General features: G+C 49.5%; 1 protein-coding gene across 5 annotated transcripts in view; it reads left to right on the forward strand.

Moving 5' to 3' along the window:
• FBH1 (F-box DNA helicase 1) overlaps window positions 1–18136 on the forward strand; it is a 46126-nt gene that overhangs the window by 27415 nt on the left and 575 nt on the right. For 3 of the 5 annotated variants that reach the window (XM_069547150.1, XM_069547147.1, XM_069547149.1), the window contains exons 9-20: window positions 349–517; window positions 1159–1381; window positions 2147–2234; window positions 2317–2403; window positions 3208–3344; window positions 10059–10158; window positions 10246–10367; window positions 10792–10867; window positions 11455–11652; window positions 12126–12251; window positions 14386–14492; window positions 17643–17774. In XM_069547150.1, coding sequence (XP_069403251.1) covers window positions 349–517; window positions 1159–1381; window positions 2147–2234; window positions 2317–2403; window positions 3208–3344; window positions 10059–10158; window positions 10246–10367; window positions 10792–10867; window positions 11455–11652; window positions 12126–12251; window positions 14386–14492; window positions 17643–17774 — 1565 coding nt within the window. The remainder of the gene's footprint in view (window positions 1–348; window positions 518–1158; window positions 1382–2146; window positions 2235–2316; window positions 2404–3207; window positions 3345–10058; window positions 10159–10245; window positions 10368–10791; window positions 10868–11454; window positions 11653–12125; window positions 12252–14385; window positions 14493–17642; window positions 17775–18136) is intronic. The other 2 variants (XM_069547148.1, XM_069547151.1) reach the window with 1 other exon arrangement.

Genomic DNA, 18136 nt, shown 5'->3' on the forward strand with positions numbered 1-18136 from the left:
GCTAGCTGGCTCCTGAAGTACTTGGTCACTCTTTGTCTGACCTTTGCTCGTAGTGCTTTTTCTCCCTGTGTGTTGCGTGCACACGGTTGAGGAGCAGACCAAAGCTCAAGGAAGTCAGTGGGCCCCTCGCTAGGGCAGCTGGGGCTGGGACCCCAGCCTGGGTGGCTCTGTCTCAGCTCTGCTGCTCCCTTCACTGCGTGGCTTCTGGTTCTCATCTGTGCAGGAGGGCTTGCCACTGTCAGGTCCCAGGCTGGTGGCGAGATGAGCACAGGAAAATGCTGATTAGGGCACAGTTGGAGCAGTTCTTCCTGGTCAGAGGGTGACCTCCCTTTCTCTTGGCGTCTCCAGGCACTGGGAAGACCTCCACGCTGGTCAAGTATGCTGAGAAGTGGTCTCAGAGCAGGTTTCTATACGTGACCTTCAACAAGAGCATTGCCAAGCAGGCAGAGCTCGTCTTCCCCAGCAACGTCATCTGCAAGACCTTCCACTCCATGGCCTACGGTCACATCGGGCGCAAGTGAGCATCACGGTGCCGCTTTCACGTTGCAGTCAGCGCACTGCAGTGACGGGGGCAAACGTAGTGCCTTATCTCTGTTTACAAGCAGGGAACATCAGGAAAGATTTAGTGCTTTATACTTCTACCCCAGAGGGATACGTTGTCAACTGAGGGAGGCATGCTCATTTCTCTGGAGTTGAGGCACAGGTCAGATGACAATGTCTGAAGTCCCAGGTACCACCAGCCTGGTTGATCAGTTCAGTTCAGGTTCTACTTGGAAGTGGGAAGGGAGAGGATGGGGCTGAGGGGCACTAGACCCAGGCTCCAGGGCCCTGAGCCACGCCCTGTTGGATGAGAAGGCTGTAGGGAGGTTCAAGGTCCTCCCGGGGCCTCCTGGAGTTGGGTCCACACCATGAAACAGCGGTGTCTGCTGTGAGCCCCTTTGTCACCTGGGTTATTGGATCTGAATACTAGAAAGCCTAGAGGAGCCCTTTCTGGTCCTACAAGGACCTCACTCAGCCCCTCGCTGGTTTCCTCACCTGGAGGAGCCAGTGCCGGCAACCTGGTGGTGTCATTTGGAGAGAAGGTGGGGAGGCCCGGGGGCACACAAGTCCTTTGTGGCCAGGAAGGCCGACGCTGTGCCCTCAGAACGTGCGTTGCAGGTACCAGTTGAAGAAGAAGCTGAATCTCTTCAAGTTAACCCCCTTCATGGTCAACTCCGTCCTCACTGAAGGGAAGGGTGGCTTCATCAGGGCCAAACTTGTGTGCAAGACTCTGGAAAACTTCTTCGCCTCTGCCGATGAGGAGCTGACAATTGACCACGTGCCCATCTGGTGCAAGAACAGCCAGGGGCAACGAGTCATGGTGGAACAGAGCGAGAAGCTGGTGAGCGGCTCCGTCTCCCTGGAGTTAAGGCTTGGGAGGTTGAGGGCGTGGCCTGGGGTCGGGTCGCCCCAGCCTTTGGTGTCTTCAGAGCTGCTGGCGGGAGGCAGAGGTAGGGGCAGGCCGCAGGCGGGTGCGGCAGCAGGCTGCCCACAGTCTTCTGTGCAGTGTGGCCCTCTCCCGGGGCCCTCAGCCTGGCCTGCGCTGCATCGACAGGGCTCCCGCCAGGGCCATCAGAGCTCCTCATGGGGTCCGCTGGTCCTGGGATCTGGGGATGAAGTGTCTCTCTTCTAATTTTTATCAGTTCTTTTCAGTCATTGGTCACTTTTCTTCCCTCAGTCCCACTGCACAGCATGTGGGATCCTAGTTCCCTGACTGGGGATCTAGCGTGTGGGATCCTAGTTCCCTGACCGGGGATCTAGCGTGTGCCCCGTGGAGTGGAAGCACAGAGCCCTCATCTCCAGACTGCTAGGGAAGTCCCTGGCCACACTCCTTATGAATTATAATCACCATGGGTCATGAATCTAGAGGAATCATCCAGCCTCTCCTGGTTCATTGGATGCTGTGCTCCCGGAGAGATGCTCTACCGCTGGGTGTGGTCCAGCCCTGGGTGCCTGATGGTGTCACGAGGCCCTCATGGAGCCGGGGGAGGTCAGAGAGGGGCCGCCACTCACCGTGTGCTGGAGCCTTCTCTCTGACCCGTGTGCACACGGGAACCCCTTATTTCTGGGCCCTGACCTCGGCGTCACCATGTCACTTGCTTTCTAGAATGGAGTCCTCGAAGCGAGCCGGCTTTGGGACAACATGCGGAAGTTGGGCGAGTGCAAGGAGGAGGCTTACCATATGACGCACGATGGTACGCATGGGCCTGTCCGGACCCCTGACCCCATGTGGACCCACCTCACCCCATGTTCTGACCTTTCTGCCCCTTCTCCTAGGCTACTTGAAACTCTGGCAGCTCAGCAAGCCCCTGCTGGCCTCTTTTGATGCCATCTTTGTGGACGAGGCCCAGGACTGCACCCCAGGTGATAAAGCATTCGGGACATCAGTAGTCTCAAACACATAGAAACTGCATCATGCATGTCAGAGGACGTGTGTGCAGTGAGTCCGTGGTTCTTATCTGTAGTAGGAGAAAGAGTATCTGATGCTTAGTCACTCTGAAATTCTTTCCTCTTTGATTCCAGATTTCAACAGTCTCTGCCCTCGCCTCCACCCAAGGGAGACTTATTTTCCTCTAAATATTTTGCTTGGGTTATCCTTAAAATATTGGCTGAGCCTAGGTCATCACATTATTAGGACAAAGACTCATGACGAAAGGAAAAGGTAGTCACTTCAGAATGAACAATGTTTTTTTTCCTCTAGTGGCTGATAGAAAATAATGTGATTTGGTAGGTCATCTTTAAGCACCAAGTTATATTAAAGAGGATAATTTGCATCATTTTATATTTGCCTCTATGATTTCTTAGACACAGTCGCATGTTCAGGAGTAAAAATAATCTGCATTCGTAGGATTAGAAACTGTTTGTTATAAGCTTGTTTCTTGGGGACTTCTGGATGGTTCGTGGTTAGGACACTGCACTTCCACTGCAGGGGACGCAGGTTCAATCCCTGATCAGGAACTGAGATCTCACATGCCTCGCAGCATGTCCAGAAATAAATACACGAATGAAAATTGTTTCCCTGGACTGAGTGCATGTACCCTGCAGGGAAGGGTACCCCGCCATCCAGTGTGCAAGTGTTCTCGCCCTTTCCTGTCTCCCATTTGGTTTCTTTTTGCTGTGTGGGTGGGCCTTGCGTCAGAGTGCTCACCTGCCCCTTGTGGATTGCAGCCATCATGAACATCGTTCTGTCTCAGCCCTGTGGGAAGATCTTCGTGGGAGACCCCCACCAGCAGATCTATACCTTCCGTGGCGCCGTCAATGCTCTGTTCACGGTCCCTCACACACACGTCTTCTATCTCACACAGGTAAGACTCTTCTTTGCTTCCCAGCCCCCAGATGCATGTACACACACACACACACACACACACACACACACACGTACGTCTGTGTGGGCCAGTGCTGCCTGTGTGCTGGGCCCCGTGGAAGGTTTTGCCTGAGCTCACAGTGTGCAGCATATCCATGCCTCTAAGTAGGGGCTCTCTGTGGTTCTCGGGGGTCTGCAAAGTCAGAACGGTTGTCAAAATAGTCACTTGCCTTTTGCGCCGTGACATTTGCACCGGGATGATGCAGAACCAGTAATGAGCCGTGGCCTCAGTGCCAGCCCGCCCTTGCGGTCTCTGTATTCTTCAATGCAAGGCGCTCACTAAGAGCATCCCTGATAGCAGAGGGAAGAAAGTTTCTGTCCTGCAGACCGTGAGCCTGTCTCTCCAGCAGTCCGTGTGCGGAATGGGAAGGAGAGGGACGCCCTTCTGCCCCTGCAGTGTGCCGGCCGCTCTCACTTGGGGCACTTCTGTGACTGTGTTGTGAGCTCCACCGGCTGCTGCTTCCTTTTGTACTTGAGTGAACAGTTGATAGACCAACTCTGGTTGTTTGGACTTGGGGATGTGGCACTTTCTCAGGAATGAATGCGATGAGCCATGTCTTCAAGGGAAACAGCTAACAAATGTTCATTGCCAAAAAAAAGTCTGGCTTTCAAGTGAAATCCAGATTTTGAAAAACTAGTTTCCAGCACAAGCACAGCAACCCCTGGAGCCTTGATTACCCAGAAAGACTCAGCACGCGTCTGTGTGAAGCTGTCACACCAGGCTGGACACCCACAGAGCCCCAAGAATCGGCTCTCCTCTCTTAAGCTGGGAACTAAAGAGATTTGCAGAAATGTAAAAGTAGTGACACTCTTGTCTCTAAAATATTTTTTAGGAGGAGGGGAGACTACAGTTTTTGAAAAATGTGTCCTTTGTGTTATCATGTAATGAGATTATTGTTGTTAATGTTTAAATTAACTAAAGTTACTAACATGGTAATTGTAGATAGATAAAACTCACATAAATACAAGCTTCCTTGGGTCCTCACTAGTTTTCTGAAGCGTGAGGAAGTCCTGAGACAGAAATCGTGGGAACCACTGCTTTTAGGGAGCTCCCAGTTAGGGGGTGTGCGCAGTGCCGAGGCACGTGGACGTCATCTGCACCGTGAGTTCTGCTCTGGGGAGCCCCAGGCCCCAGTCTGTGACGCTCTCCCCAGGCTTTCTCTTATTGTTTGCTCTAGGGATCTAGGACGACGTCAGCACAGAGGAATTTTTTATAATGGATGTTTTTAGTTTCAGATTTAGAAAAAAGTCGAGACGACAGTACGGACAGTTCTTACACACGCACTCAGCGTCCTCCAGTGTTCGGGTGATGAGTTTGCCACAGTTAACGTGTCAGTGTGGGCACATTATTATCAACTATAGTCCAGTTTATTCAGATTCCCTGGTTCTTACCAAATTCTTGTCCTTTTCCTATTCCAGACTCTTGTTCAGATGACCCCGCTGCATTTAGTTGTCAAGTCTTCTAGGCTCCTGTTGACTGTGCTGTGTGGTTTCCCCGGCTTGCCTTGGTCCTGGTGACCTGGAAGGGCACCAGTTAGGTGTCTTGTCACATGCCCCTCTGATGGCGTTTGTCTGGTGGTTACACTGATATTTGGTTCCACACCGTCAACGTGATTTACAACTGATGATGTTGTCTTGGTGGCCTGGCTGAGCTGGGGTGTGGCAGGTGATTCCCACCTTCACCTCTGTCTCCTCTTTCCACACTGTGTGCCCTGAAAGGAAGTCATGGCTCGCAGCCCTCATTTAAGAACAAGAGTTGGAATATCCACATAGATTGATTGGAATTCTTCTGTGAAGGAGATACTGTTTCTTCTCTTCTGTTTATTTTTTCATTTATTTGTTTGTATCAGCATGGACTTGTGGATCTTGATAATTTGGGGATGGCTCACTTAGAATAGGAAACATCAATATGGTGGAGTAGAGAACCCCACGCACAGTATGAAAGGGTAAAAAGATATGACACCGAAAGATGAACTCCCCAGATCAGTCGGTCCCCAATATGCTGCTGGAGAAGAGCAGAGAAATGGCTCCAGAAGGATTGAAGAAACTGAGCCAAAGTGGAAACAACTCCCAATTTTGGATGTATCTGGTGGTGAAAGTAAATTCCGATGCTGTAAAGAACAGTACTGCATAGGAACCTGGAATGTTAGGTCAATGAATCAAGGTGAATTGGAAGTGGTTAAACAGGAGACGGCAAGAGAAAACATCGACATTTTAGCAATCAGTGAACTAAAATGGACCAGAATGGGCAAATTTAATTCGGATGACCGCTATATCTACTGCTGTGGGCAAGAATCCCTTAGAAGAAAGGAAGTAGCCCTCTTGGTCAACAAGAGTCTGAAATGCAGTGCTTGGGTACAGTTTCAAAAATGACAGAATGATCTCTGTTCATTTCCAAGGCAAACCATTTGGTCTCATAGTAATCCAAGTCTGCTCCAGCCACTAATGCCAAAGAAGCTAAAGTTGACCGGTTCTATGAAGACCTTCTAGAACACACCAAAAAAAGATGTCCTTTTTATCATAGGGGTGAGTAAAAGTCACTCAGTCATGTGCGACTCTTTGCAATCCCATGGAATATACAGTCCATGGAGTTCTTCAGGCCAGAATACTGGAGTGGGTAGCCTTTCCCTTCTCCAGGGGATCTTCCCAACCCAGGGATCTAATCCAGGTCTCCTGCATTGCAGGCAGATTCTTTACCAGCTAAGCCACTAGGGAAGCCCGGGAATACTGGTGTGGGCTATCTCTTCTCCAGCGGATCTTCCCGACTCAGGAATCAAACCACATCACCTGCATTGCAGGCAGATTCTGTACCAACTGAGCTTTTAGGAAAGCCTCATCTTTGGGGACTGCAATGCGAAGGTAGGAAATCAAAAGATAATGGAGTAAACGGAAAGTTTGCCTTGAGTACAAAAGGAAGCAGGACAAAGGCGAACAGAGTTTTGCCAAGAGAGTGCACTAGTCATAGCAAACACCCTCTTCCAACAGCACAAGAGACAACTCTACACATGGACCTGACCAGATGGTCAATACCAAAATCACATTGTGTTATTTGCAGGCAAAGATGGAAAAGCTCTCTATAGAAGAGAAGCTCTATATAGATGGAGACGCTCTCAGCAAAAATAAGACCGGGAGCTGACTGTGCTCAGATCATGGCACTCCTATTGTAAAATTCAGACTCAAACAAAGTAGGGAAAACCACTAGGCCATTCAGGTACGTGGAGAAGGCAATGGCAGCCCACTCCAGCACTCTTGCCTGGACAATCCCATGGATGGAGGAGCCTGGTGGGCTGCAGTCCATGGAGTCGCTACGAGTCAAGTACGACTGAGCGACTTCACTTTTACTTTTTACTTTCATGCATTGGAGAAGGAAATGGCAACCCACTCCAGTGTTCTTGCCTGGAGAATCCTAGGGACAGAGGAGCCTGGTAGGAGGCTGTCTATGGGGTCGCACAGAGTCAGACATGACTGAAGTGACTTGGCAGCAGCCTTCAGATATGACCTAAATAAAATCCTTTACGATTATACAGTGGAAGTGACAAATAGATTCAAGGGACTGAATCTGATAGAGTGCCTGAAGAACTGTGGATGGAGGTTCATTGCATTGTACAGGAGGCGGTGATCAAAACGATCCCTAAGAAAAAGAAATGCAAAAAGGCAAAATGGTTGTCTGAGGAGGCCTTACATGTAGCTGAGAAAAGAAGAGAAGCAAAAGGCAAAGGAAAAAAGGAAAGATAGATCCATCTGAATGCAGAGTTCTGAAGAATAGCAAGGAGGGACAAGAAAGCCTAAGTAAACAATGCAAAGAAATAGAGGAAAACAATGGAATGGGAAAGACTAGAGATCTCTTCAAGAAAATTGGTGATAAAGAGGGAACATTTCTTACAAAGATGAGTACAATAAAGGACAGAAATGGTATGGACCTAACAGAAGCAGAAGAGATTAAGAGCAAGAATATACAGAACTATACAAGAAAGATCTTAATGACCCAGGTAACCATGGTGATGTGATCACTCACCTAGAGCCAGACATCCTGGAGTGCAAAGTCAAGTGGGCCTTAGGAAGCATCACTATAAACAAAGCTAGTGGAGGTGATGGAATTCCAGCTGAGCTATTTCAAATCCTAAAAGATGCTGCTGCTAAAGTGCTGCACTCAATATGCTGGCAAATTTGGAAAACTCAGCAGTGGCCACAGGACTGGAAAAGGTCAGCTTTCATTCCAATCCCAAAGAAAAGCAATGCCAAAGAATGTTGCATTCATTTCACAATTGCATTCATTTCACACATTAGCAAAATAATGCTCAAAATTCTCCTAGCTAGGCTTCAACAGTACATGAACCAAGAACTTCCAGATGCTCAAGCTGGATTTAGAAAAGGCAGAGGAACCAAAGATCAAATTGCCAACATCCTATGATTGTTGGATCATAGAAAAAGCAAGAGAATTACAGAAAAACATCTGCTTCTGCGTCATTGACTATGCTAAAGCCTTTGACTGTGTGAATCACAATAAATTTGTGTGGAAAATTCGTAAAGCAGTGGGAATATCAGACCACTTTACCTGCCTCCTGTGAAACCTCTATGCAAGTCAAGAAGCAACAGTTAGAACCAGACATGGAACAACAGACTGGTTCCAAATCAGGAAAGGAGTACATCAAGGCTGTATATTGTCACCCTGCTTATTTAACTTACATGCTGAGTACATTACGAAAAATGCTGGGCTGGATGAAACACAGGCTAAGATTGCTGGAAGAAATATCAGTAACCTCAGATATGCAGATGACATCACCCTATGGCAGAAAGCGAAGAACTAAAGAGTCCCTTGATGAAAATGAAATAGGAGAGTGAAAAAGCTGGCTTAAAACTCAGCATTCATAAAACAAAGATCATGGCATCCGATCCCATCACTTCATGGCAAATAGATGGGGAAACAATGGAAACAGTGACAGACTTTATTTTCTTGGGCTTTAGAATCATTGCAAATGGTGACTGCGACCATGAAATTAAAAGACACTTGATCCTTGGAAGAAAAGCTATGACCAACCTAGATAGCATGTTAAAAAGCAGAAACATTACTTTGCTGGCAAAGGTCCGCCTAGTCAAAGCTATGGTTTTTCCAGTAGTCATGTATGTATGTGAGAGCTGAACTATAAAGAAAGCTGAACGCTGAAAAATTGATGCTTTTGAACTGTGTTGTTCGAGATAACTCTTGAGAGACCCTTGGACTGCAAGGAGATCAAACCAGTCCATCCTAAAGGAAATCAGTCCTGAATATTCATTGGAAAGACTGATGCTGAAGCTGAAACTCCAATACTTTGGCCACCTGATGCAAAGAACTGACACATTGGAAAAGACCCTGATGCAGAGAAAGATTGAAGATTGGAGGAGAAGGGGACGACAGAGGACGAGATGGTTAGAAGGCCTCACTGACTCAATGGACATGAGTTTGAGCAAACTCCAGGAGACGGTGAAGGACAGGGAAGCCTGGTGTATGCATTCCATGGGGTTGCAAAGAGTCAGAAACGACTGATCAACTCTGAAGAGCACCACTTAGAATATTTCTGTAGCAGCAAAGTTCTACTTATTAAAAATCTCACTCTCTTTCGACTGTGTTCTTGCTGGCCACCCAAATATGTAGTACTTCTTTACCTCAAATTATAAATGGGTGGGAAAAGGCAGTAAACACCATGAGTTTGGGCAAAAGCACTGACTTTCCAGCTGCAGAGGTCAAGGAATTAGTGCGTTGGGCGCTGCTTCGAAGGGTAGGAAATTATTTTGCCACATGCAGTGGGCGGGGACGGGGAGGGGGCAGGAAATGCTCAGGACTTGGTGATCTTTCTCACGGCTTGTTAAGTAGAGCAGTGGTTTTATTTATTTTTTCCCGAGAAACCTTGTGCTCGGTACAGTGAGAGTAGCTGTGGGTGATGCTGTGTGTTGTGATGTCCACTTTCATCTCATCTGTGCCTTCCTCGGTGGGGCAGTGGCTCTACATGGGTGTTGAAGGAGCCTCACGGGGCAGGGAGTTGCACCCTCCCCCCTTGATCTTCTGTGTATAATTCATGTAATTTATGTTCTTTCTTCAGATGGTGTTTGGAAAGAATGAGGGATTTGCTTAAAAGGAAAATCTGCTGCTGGTCTCAGGGAACAAAGGGGCTGAGAGGGTCCTGAGAGTCCACACCCTACCTCTTTCTTCGTGGGTTGCTCTTCCTGTTTGCAGCGAAGCACAGGGCTTTATGAAAGTGTGTGGCAGAGGATTCATCTGGCTGAGAGAAGGGGCAGGAGAGGAGGGTTGGAGGCCAAGCAGGTGAGACATGAGGCGGGGGTTTCTGAGCTATGCTGGGAGCAGCGATAAGAGAGTATAGAAAATGTGGTGAAAAGATTGTCAGAGTTTGGATTCAGGGGCAAGAGATAAAGACAAAGGTCAGTCTCAGGTTTCAAGATGGGAAACGCTGTTTTGAAAGCATAGAATAGTGATGTCTGCCACTGAGGCTGCTGTTCCATGTGAGTGGCTGTGCAGGAGGGAGTTTCCAAGGACCCTCTCTAGGTTGGACGAGTCAGGAAAGTGCGTGCTGCAGGGCTTGCAGAGGCCAGGCCTCGGTCGTGGCGGCAGTGTGCTCTCATTCTTTAGCGGCTGCTAACACCATTTGTTCTGTTCTCCCAGAGTTTCCGGTTTGGTGTGGAGATAGCCTACGTGGGAGCTACCATCTTGGATGTCTGCAAGCGAGTGAGAAAGAAGACATTGGTTGGAGGCAACCATCAGAGTAAGACTGCAGTTCCTTGTGTTTGTTACACAGATGAGCTTCCCTTGTTGCCTGGATCTGCCCAGAGTTTGTGCTCTCTCCCTCAAGGTGGCATCCGGGGTGACTCGAAGGGGCAGGTGGCTCTTCTGTCCCGCACCAACGCCAACGTGTTTGACGAGGCCGTCCGGGTCACAGAGGGAGAGGTGCCTGCCCGGATTCACTTGATCGGGGTAGGAGTGTATGTCTGTCCTCCACTCTTACTTGGAAACCTCACCCACACATACAGCCAATGAAAGTGCCCCACACGCTCAGACTCATCCTGCACACAGCAGTTGGGGTGACTGTCCTGGGTCTGCGCTGGGAGACACTCCCCCCTGGCTGTTCTGCTCCAGCGAGTCCTGTAAACTAAGGCCCAGCAAGGACCGCGGACCTTTTCCCCTGCTCTCTAAAAAAAAGTGCATGCCCTTCTTGCCTGTGTGCACACACAGAAGCTCGCCGCATTTATGCTCTGGGTGCAGTTTAAGAGTTGGTTCCAAGAAGCCAGCTCATTTCAAAATCCCACCTGTACATCCTCTCTACTTTGTCTTGTTAACAACAGTAACAAAAACAAAAAGACGAAAAGAAGCCCAAAGTTTCACCAGCAAACTTTTTCAGGGGATTAAATCGTTTGGATTGGACAGAATCATTGATATTTGGACACTTCTCCAGCCAGAGGAAGAACGGAAGAAACGTGAGTACTGCCTGGCCATGTGGGGCAGGCACAGGCACCCTGGTGGGAGGTGTGCTGAGTTGCTTGATGTCTGCCCTGGAGGAGCCGATGTGCTGCTTCTGGCGGTGGCGTGGTGCCTGAGGCTGCCTGTTCTCGGAGGCGATGACAGCTCTTTCCAGGCCCTGTTCTCGGGAGTTTAGATCTCTCTCTCACACACTGGCCCCGCGGCCATCGTCTTCACTCTCTTTCTGTTCCGTCTGCCTGAGGACCTTACACGTGGTGACTTATACCTGGGCCCTGTGCGATCGTTTCTAACACTTCCATAGCACGCTTGCTTTTTCATTACTGCATTGTTTCAAATCCCCAACGAGCAGGGATCTCAAGGGCAGGGCTCTTGACCCCAAACTTGATGCACGGGTCACTGTACTGACTCACCGCGCCGCCCAGGGCAGGCTCTGGTGCCATCAGGACCCAGGTCTCCAGCTCTGAGACCATTCATTTGTCTCGTGGTCCGTTAAGAATGCGGAACTGCCACCACCGATATGGGTGCAGCTGCGTCTCATATCGGTGATATGGTTCCCCCTGACCCGCACTCATGTTCCCTCTAGGAAACCTCGTCATTAAGGACAAGTTCATCAGGAGGTGGGCGCGCAAAGAGGGCTTCAGCGGCTTCAAGCGGTACGTGACCGCGGCTGAGGACAAGGAGCTGGAAGCCAAGATCGCGGTCGTGGAGAAGTACAACATCCGCCTTCCAGAGCTGGTGGCGAGGATAGAGCGGTGCCACATAGAGGACTTGGACTTCGCAGGTGAGGACGTGGGGCGGGGGTGGCCTCTGGGCCTCTTGCCGGCGTGGACTTCACATGACCAGGGCGGCCGCACCAGCCGAGGGGAGCCGGGCTGCCTTCCTCCCGCCCCCCTCTCTTTCTGCTCTAACCCCAGCTGGAAAAAGGGGCCCCTGAGCCCCAGCTCTGCCACTGTGGCAAGCCCCTGCCCTCCCCAGGGCCTCTGTCCCCTCGTGTGCAGGAAGTGGGTGGCAGGTGGTAGCCGTGAGCTCTGGACCGGACTCTGCCGTGTCCTCAGCCCCTGCAGTGGGTTTCTCATTCCCCTCATCTGTTTATTGTCTCCCTCCCTCCCTTTTTTTTTGTTTCCAAACTGAGGTTCCCTCTTCTGCAGAGCTACACCCGGGTGAGAAAACGCAGTTAGGGCAGCCTACACCTTCTCCCCTCCCCTCTCTCCCCCTGCCTGCCCTGGCTGACGGTTGGCTGTGTTTCTGCTGCAGAGTACATCTTGGGCACCGTGCACAAGGCCAAGGGCCTGGAGTTTGACACCGTGCACGTCCTGGACGATTTTGTGAAAGTGCCCTGTGCCAGGCACAACCTCGCGCAGCTGCCCCACTTCAGAGTCGGTGAGCAGACAGAGTCTTCCTTGTGGGGCTGCCTTGCTTTTTCTGGGATGGTGTGGCCTCTTGGAAGGATCCTCCTAGAACAGAAAGGTCCTCCTGGTCCTAAATGTATTATTCCTAGACTGTGGTTTTTAGAAAAACTGAGCTTCCAGGGCCTACCTCTGTCAGGCTTCTCCAAGGGCAGGTGGGTTTATCGTGTCTTGATTTTTCCCCATCAGACAGAAGCTCTAAATCATAGTTTACCTACCCATCAGGATGTATTTTTCTGTAATTTTTTTTTTTTTAATTAAAGAGGCCTGAGAATCTTAAAAGGCATCAGTGTACACTATCATTTGTCTTCTTTTGTATCAGTTTATACTTGAGGCTACCTGTTAAACTCTAAGCATCAGTGCTGTTGGTTTGGGGTTTAAGTCTTAGAATGAAACCATTTGAAGTCTTCCTATAAACAGACAAAATCTCTCTTAGTCATGGGTCAAAATTTGGGTCATAGCCTGCATGGGCAAGCCTGAAATAGAAATACTAAAAATTCCTTAACCTCTGACAAATATATTCCTAAAACAAGAGGAAGACATAGTGTTGAGCATACGTTGCCTTGGAGCAGGGAGACACAGGGGCCATAGTGACACCAGCTGCTCTGTCTTGAAGAAGTGAAGTTTATTTAATGCGGTAGAGTGTGGCCTCATGCAGCCCCTACCAGATTGGCGCTGTGCCTTACGGCTACTGCCGCACTCTTAGCAGTCCTGCGCTCTCACTGGCTGGTGCCACAGGGTCCCCTCCCACAGACAGCCGGCGGTCAGGGAGCGACTTTAAGCGGTCCGTTCAGCCAGCTGTCAGCGGAGTGGTGGCCATTAGGAGAGTGAGGTGAGAGGCGGAGCCTCGCTTTCTCCCTGGGGCCCTTCAGCTCACCCAGCCCTGGACCAGCACGGGAGCCGGGGGCCCAGGGAACAGGCTGGGGGCCTTGTCCTGCAGGGCTCCAGAGCCTTCACCAGGACTGCACCCTGGCTGAGCCCACGCCTTGAAGTGGTGACCCGGTCGCTGATCCCCGCCTCTGAGACCTCACGGCAGCAGCCGTCTGCATGTGTCACAGTCTGTGGGGCCTGCCCCCACCGTACCAGCAGCCTGCAGGGCCTGAGGGCCGTTAGGGCCTGGGTGCCCGGTTCCCTCAGTGATGACAGACACACAGGGTCTGGAGGCCTGGCCCTGAGGGAGCCGCCAGCTGAGATCTGCCTCCCCTCAGCCAGGACCGGACCTCAGAGGGTGACGGCTGTGCCTGGGGACCGTGTCCTTTCTTATCAGAACAGAGCATAATATTCACTTGGTGGAGGTTTACAGGAGCATCGTTCCCTGACCGTGACCTGACCTCAGGAACACAGGCTCTGCCACCAAAATGTTGGCAACAGCTCACTCATCCCTCCCTCCCCTGCCCTAGAAAAGGGCTTTGCTGAGAGCTCTCGAGGAGTTTGGGCTGTTTTAGGGCACAAGCCATCCAACTCTTTGCAGGGCCCTGCATTAAACTCTTCTCTGCTCCAAAGTTCAGTGTTGTGGTGTTTGGCCTCATCCTGTGCCCACCCTTCTAGGGGGGATGGCACAGCTCCTCATGTGTTCCCAGACCCCCACCCGTTGTGGAGGGCTCCCGTGTGCAGGCACTGACAGGGCGGAGATCGCGCGAGCCCATCCAGACTGGCTGAGGGAGAGGGACGGTGTTTGGAGGGAAGAGCATAGCCCCCGAGGCAGGAGGCGCAGGTGCCCCGGGACCCTTGTGTGGCTGTGGCTGAGGCCTGTCTGTCCAGGGACTTCACCTCCATCAGCCTGATTTCTGCCAGCCTCCTGGTTGCCATGACGATGCTCCAGGCACGTCACTGCTGACCATGCACCAGGCGCTGGGTGACCAGTGAACAAGCCCCCAGGACTTGCCAGAGGCAGCACAAACAAGCACTCAAGGTCCTGTGTCCCTTATCTTGTAAGGTTTTGTTTGTTTCTGGAGTTGGTGTTTGTAGGAAAGCTTCATTTATGAAGCCAGCAGATCTTTATGGATTTTTGCGGGGTAGGTGGGGAGTAGTAAATGTTTCGATGAAAACATAAATTTTTGTAAGCAGGCTTGTGTGTTGATATATTTTTTTCCCTTTTCTTTCTTTAGAGTCATTTTCTGAGGATGAGTGGAATTTACTGTATGTAGCAGTAACTCGTGCCAAAAAGCGGCTCATCATGACCAGATCTCTGGAGAACATTTTGACTTTGGCTGGGGTAAGCACAGACCGTTGTTTGCTGACTCCTGATTTATAGATAAGCCTGGCTTTTCTTAGTCTAAACCAGTACCCCAGAGAGTGAAATAAGAGAGTAAATTTTATGTACAAATAAACTACCTGTTGTGTGAGTTTCTGCATGAACTTTGATCTTATGTATTCTTAGAACCTGCAGCGTGGTTTTCTTGTAGAACCTGCGTTACGGTAGTGGTTAGATCTGTAACAGAAGCAAATTATCACATTGGCAATTGATAACAGATGGCTTGTAGAGTAGTGATACCATTTCACAACATGGGTTACATGAGGAAATCTGAGACATTTTAATGTTGAGACAATGATATATTGCAGTCCTATGTCTGTGTATGTTTGGAGTCCATGTCTCTGAAACACCGGGGACTTTTCTTTCATATCCACAGCCCCTGTTATTGTCTCAAAATTTATGGTGATTCCACATGGCCTCTACCACTCGATCCATAATCATACCTTTATGATTATCTCAGAAATGTCTTTTTGCGGTTGATTTGTTCAGATCAGGACCCAGATAGACATTTGGTTATTAGATCTGTTAAACTTCTTTATTTAGAGCAGCCCAGCACCCCTCCCTCATCCCTGACACTTCTGACTGTCTGTGGAAACTGCATCAATTGTTCCCCGGAGCGTCCCCTCTTTTCTGTTTGCTCTGCGGTCGCCTGCCCTGGGTCGCCATCACGGGAAGTCACCTGAGGGGGGTGACTGGGCTGGGGTCTAACTGTTCTGGCAGGAACCCTCTACGGTGCGGGGGCAGCAGGCTTCTTTCTTTGCTGTATCCCATCAAGAGGCAGCGGTTTCAGATTCTCTGCCTCTTAGTGATGCTCAGACTATTCACCTCTTTAGCAGACAGAGCTAGGAAGTCCATATTTTTGACACTGATCATTTCACCCCAGTTTTTAATTTAAGCTTCTTGTTAAATGCAACACAGATACATAAAATAGACACACAGGTGCAACGAGCAGGAGGTGGGCTGCCCTCTGACTGCACCGTTGGGAGCTGGTGGCCAATTGCACTTGGAACCCTCGTCACTTGTGGTTCTCCAGCTCAGTCCTTAAGGATTTTTACTTCTTTACACATTACACAGTTTACTTTCTTTTACATTTGAATCTTTTCTCTTATACTGAAAATCTTGGTTCAGAACCGTATTTATTAATTGCTTATTTATATTATTCTGGGTGTAAAATTTTTCAAGTAGTACCAATATTACTGTTGACAGAATACTGTGTGGAATTAAAGATTTCCCAACAGCTCTGTCTCTCAATATTCTGCTGAAGATGTGTAGTCAGAGTACAGTGTTTTGAAGTACCATGCTTGAAATGAGTCTTTTCCCCTCTGTGTGACTTGATCACCAGTTTAAGTGCAGGTAGACGTATTTGTTTATCTGCAGCCCCTACAAGGATTGCTGTCCTTTTTCATTATCTTTTTTGAATGTATAAAACTTACGTTTCTGTAATCAGAACTTTGTAACGGTGTCCTTTGAGAAGTCTTGTTCCCTCCCTATCTCCTGTGGACTCTCTCTCCTTCCATCATGATAGCTAGTTTTTAAAAATTAGTTTTTGATATTTTCTTTTGCAGATATTGACAAATATGTATAGATGTATTTTTCTATTTTCCATGAAAGGTAGCATTCTGTAATATTCTATACCTCACTTTTTATCAGTTTCTAAAGCTTTTTCTCCTCCTTTTTACAGCTAAGTAGCATTCACTGCATCCATCTGACATGATTTATATAGTTCCCACCCATGGATATTGGATTTTCTCCAGTCTTTCGCTTTTAATACTTTTGCCACCAGGCATGATCTTAGGCACAAGTCATTTTCTGTTTTAGCTAATGCATCTTGGGGATACAATTCTACAGTCAAAGTTTCGGGGTAAAGGATAATGAATGTATCACTTTTCTAGGTATTACCATATTCATCATGGGAATTGTATGTCTTGGAGTCCCACAGTTTTGTGTTAGAGTCTAACAGACTTTTTAAAGCTAACTGGAAGCATGTCAGTTGCTCATGCACACATTTTATGGGGGGAGAGCTTTCTCCAAGGAGAAAAGAACACAGACTCTGGAGAAGTACTTCCTTCTCACTAAGGCTGGTTAGGAGACATCTGTTGGTCCAGGGGCTAGCACAGCCCGTTTGTATAACCAGATGATTCTTAGTCTGAAGGACCTTGCATGAGGGAAGGACTTCTGCTTTTTCTCTGTTGTGGCTTATGACTCCATCTGGGAGCATCCTGTTTCAGACGTGGTGAAGTCCACCCTGGTCAGCAGTTAGTTGTTCGTACACACTGGCAGGAACATGAGCATTTGTAGATTTTCTTTTCTTTCCTGTAGCAGGTAGGCAGACCCTGAAAGACAGAAAAACTACATAAATCAGAACTGTAGACCTGGATTTGGGGCGGGGGGGGAATTGGATAAATAGCTAGTTGTAATTCAGAAAAACCTATGAAATCATCCTTGCTTTGTCGGCAAGCATTGGAGGTCTTTCTGGTACGCCAGCCCTGGTTGCCCTCCTCTGCGGTGGCAGCACACCACACCCTGGTGCCTGTTCTCGGGGCGTCTCCCATCTGGGAGGGCTCTGGCATTTGACACGGTGTCCACTGTGTGCAGACGACGCGCGCCTGGCACACGCTATTGTGCGTCTTCCTCCAGCAGCCAGCTGACCTGGGTGCTGGGTCCGTGCCTTTTGCAGGTAGAGCAGCAGAGGCTCAGAGCTCGCGCACGGGAACAGCCAGGGGCTTGGGGAAGTGGGCATGCACAGGTGTTTGAAGCTCACTGGGCTGTGAAGAGAACATGCAGATCATGTTTAATGTCGCAGAGGCAGGTCAGCCTCAGATAAAATCCAGAAGGAGTCCTAAAATATTATAGCCAATAGTGTCACATGTTTGTCCATTAAACCTTTTTTTTAAACCAGTCCTTTTAGTAAGAATGCAGCTGGACTGGGTCCCGCCGTGCATGTTCTTTCGGAGTTGGTGTTACGCACAGGGAAAAGGCAGAGAAACAAGGGAAGCTGCTGTGGTCCGTGCTTTTCTTATCTTGGGACTCATATGATGGCCTAGAGTGTTGGACGTCCAGGTGGAAAATTGCAGGGGCACTGCAGTGACACCCTTGCTCTCTCCTTCCCAGGAATACTTCTTGCAGGCGGAGCTGACGAGTAACGTGCTGAAGACAGGCGTGGTGCGCTGCTGTGTGGGCCAGTGCAGCAACGCCATCCCTGTGGACGCCGTGCTCACCATGCGCAAGCTGCCCATCACCTACGTATGTGTCTTGGCCGCTGCCTCTGCCCTTCTCAGCGTTTAGCTCAGTCATCCGAGCTTTATCGCCAGGCAGCTGTGAGCCTGTCTGGGCCGTGGGTGAGGGAGGTGAAGGGGAAGCTTGTCTAATCCTTCCATGAGGAGGTCTGGAGGTGCGCTGTGGACCTCAGCGTCACAGACACTGGACCCCGTGGGGCCAAGCCAGGTGGCAGTCTGGGAGGCAGGCTGGTGCAGACACTCAGGTGAGGACTGTTTCCTGGGGGCCCGGCTAGCTTTTTCCTGGCTTTTTCATCTCGTGCCTTAATATGCCCTGGGAACTTGATAAAGCAGAGTGCACGCTGGATGCTTTGCTGGAGGAGATGTGAC

The sequence above is a fragment of the Ovis canadensis genome, chromosome 13 (assembly GCF_042477335.2).
Source record: "Ovis canadensis isolate MfBH-ARS-UI-01 breed Bighorn chromosome 13, ARS-UI_OviCan_v2, whole genome shotgun sequence".
Taxonomy (NCBI): domain Eukaryota; kingdom Metazoa; phylum Chordata; class Mammalia; order Artiodactyla; family Bovidae; genus Ovis; species Ovis canadensis.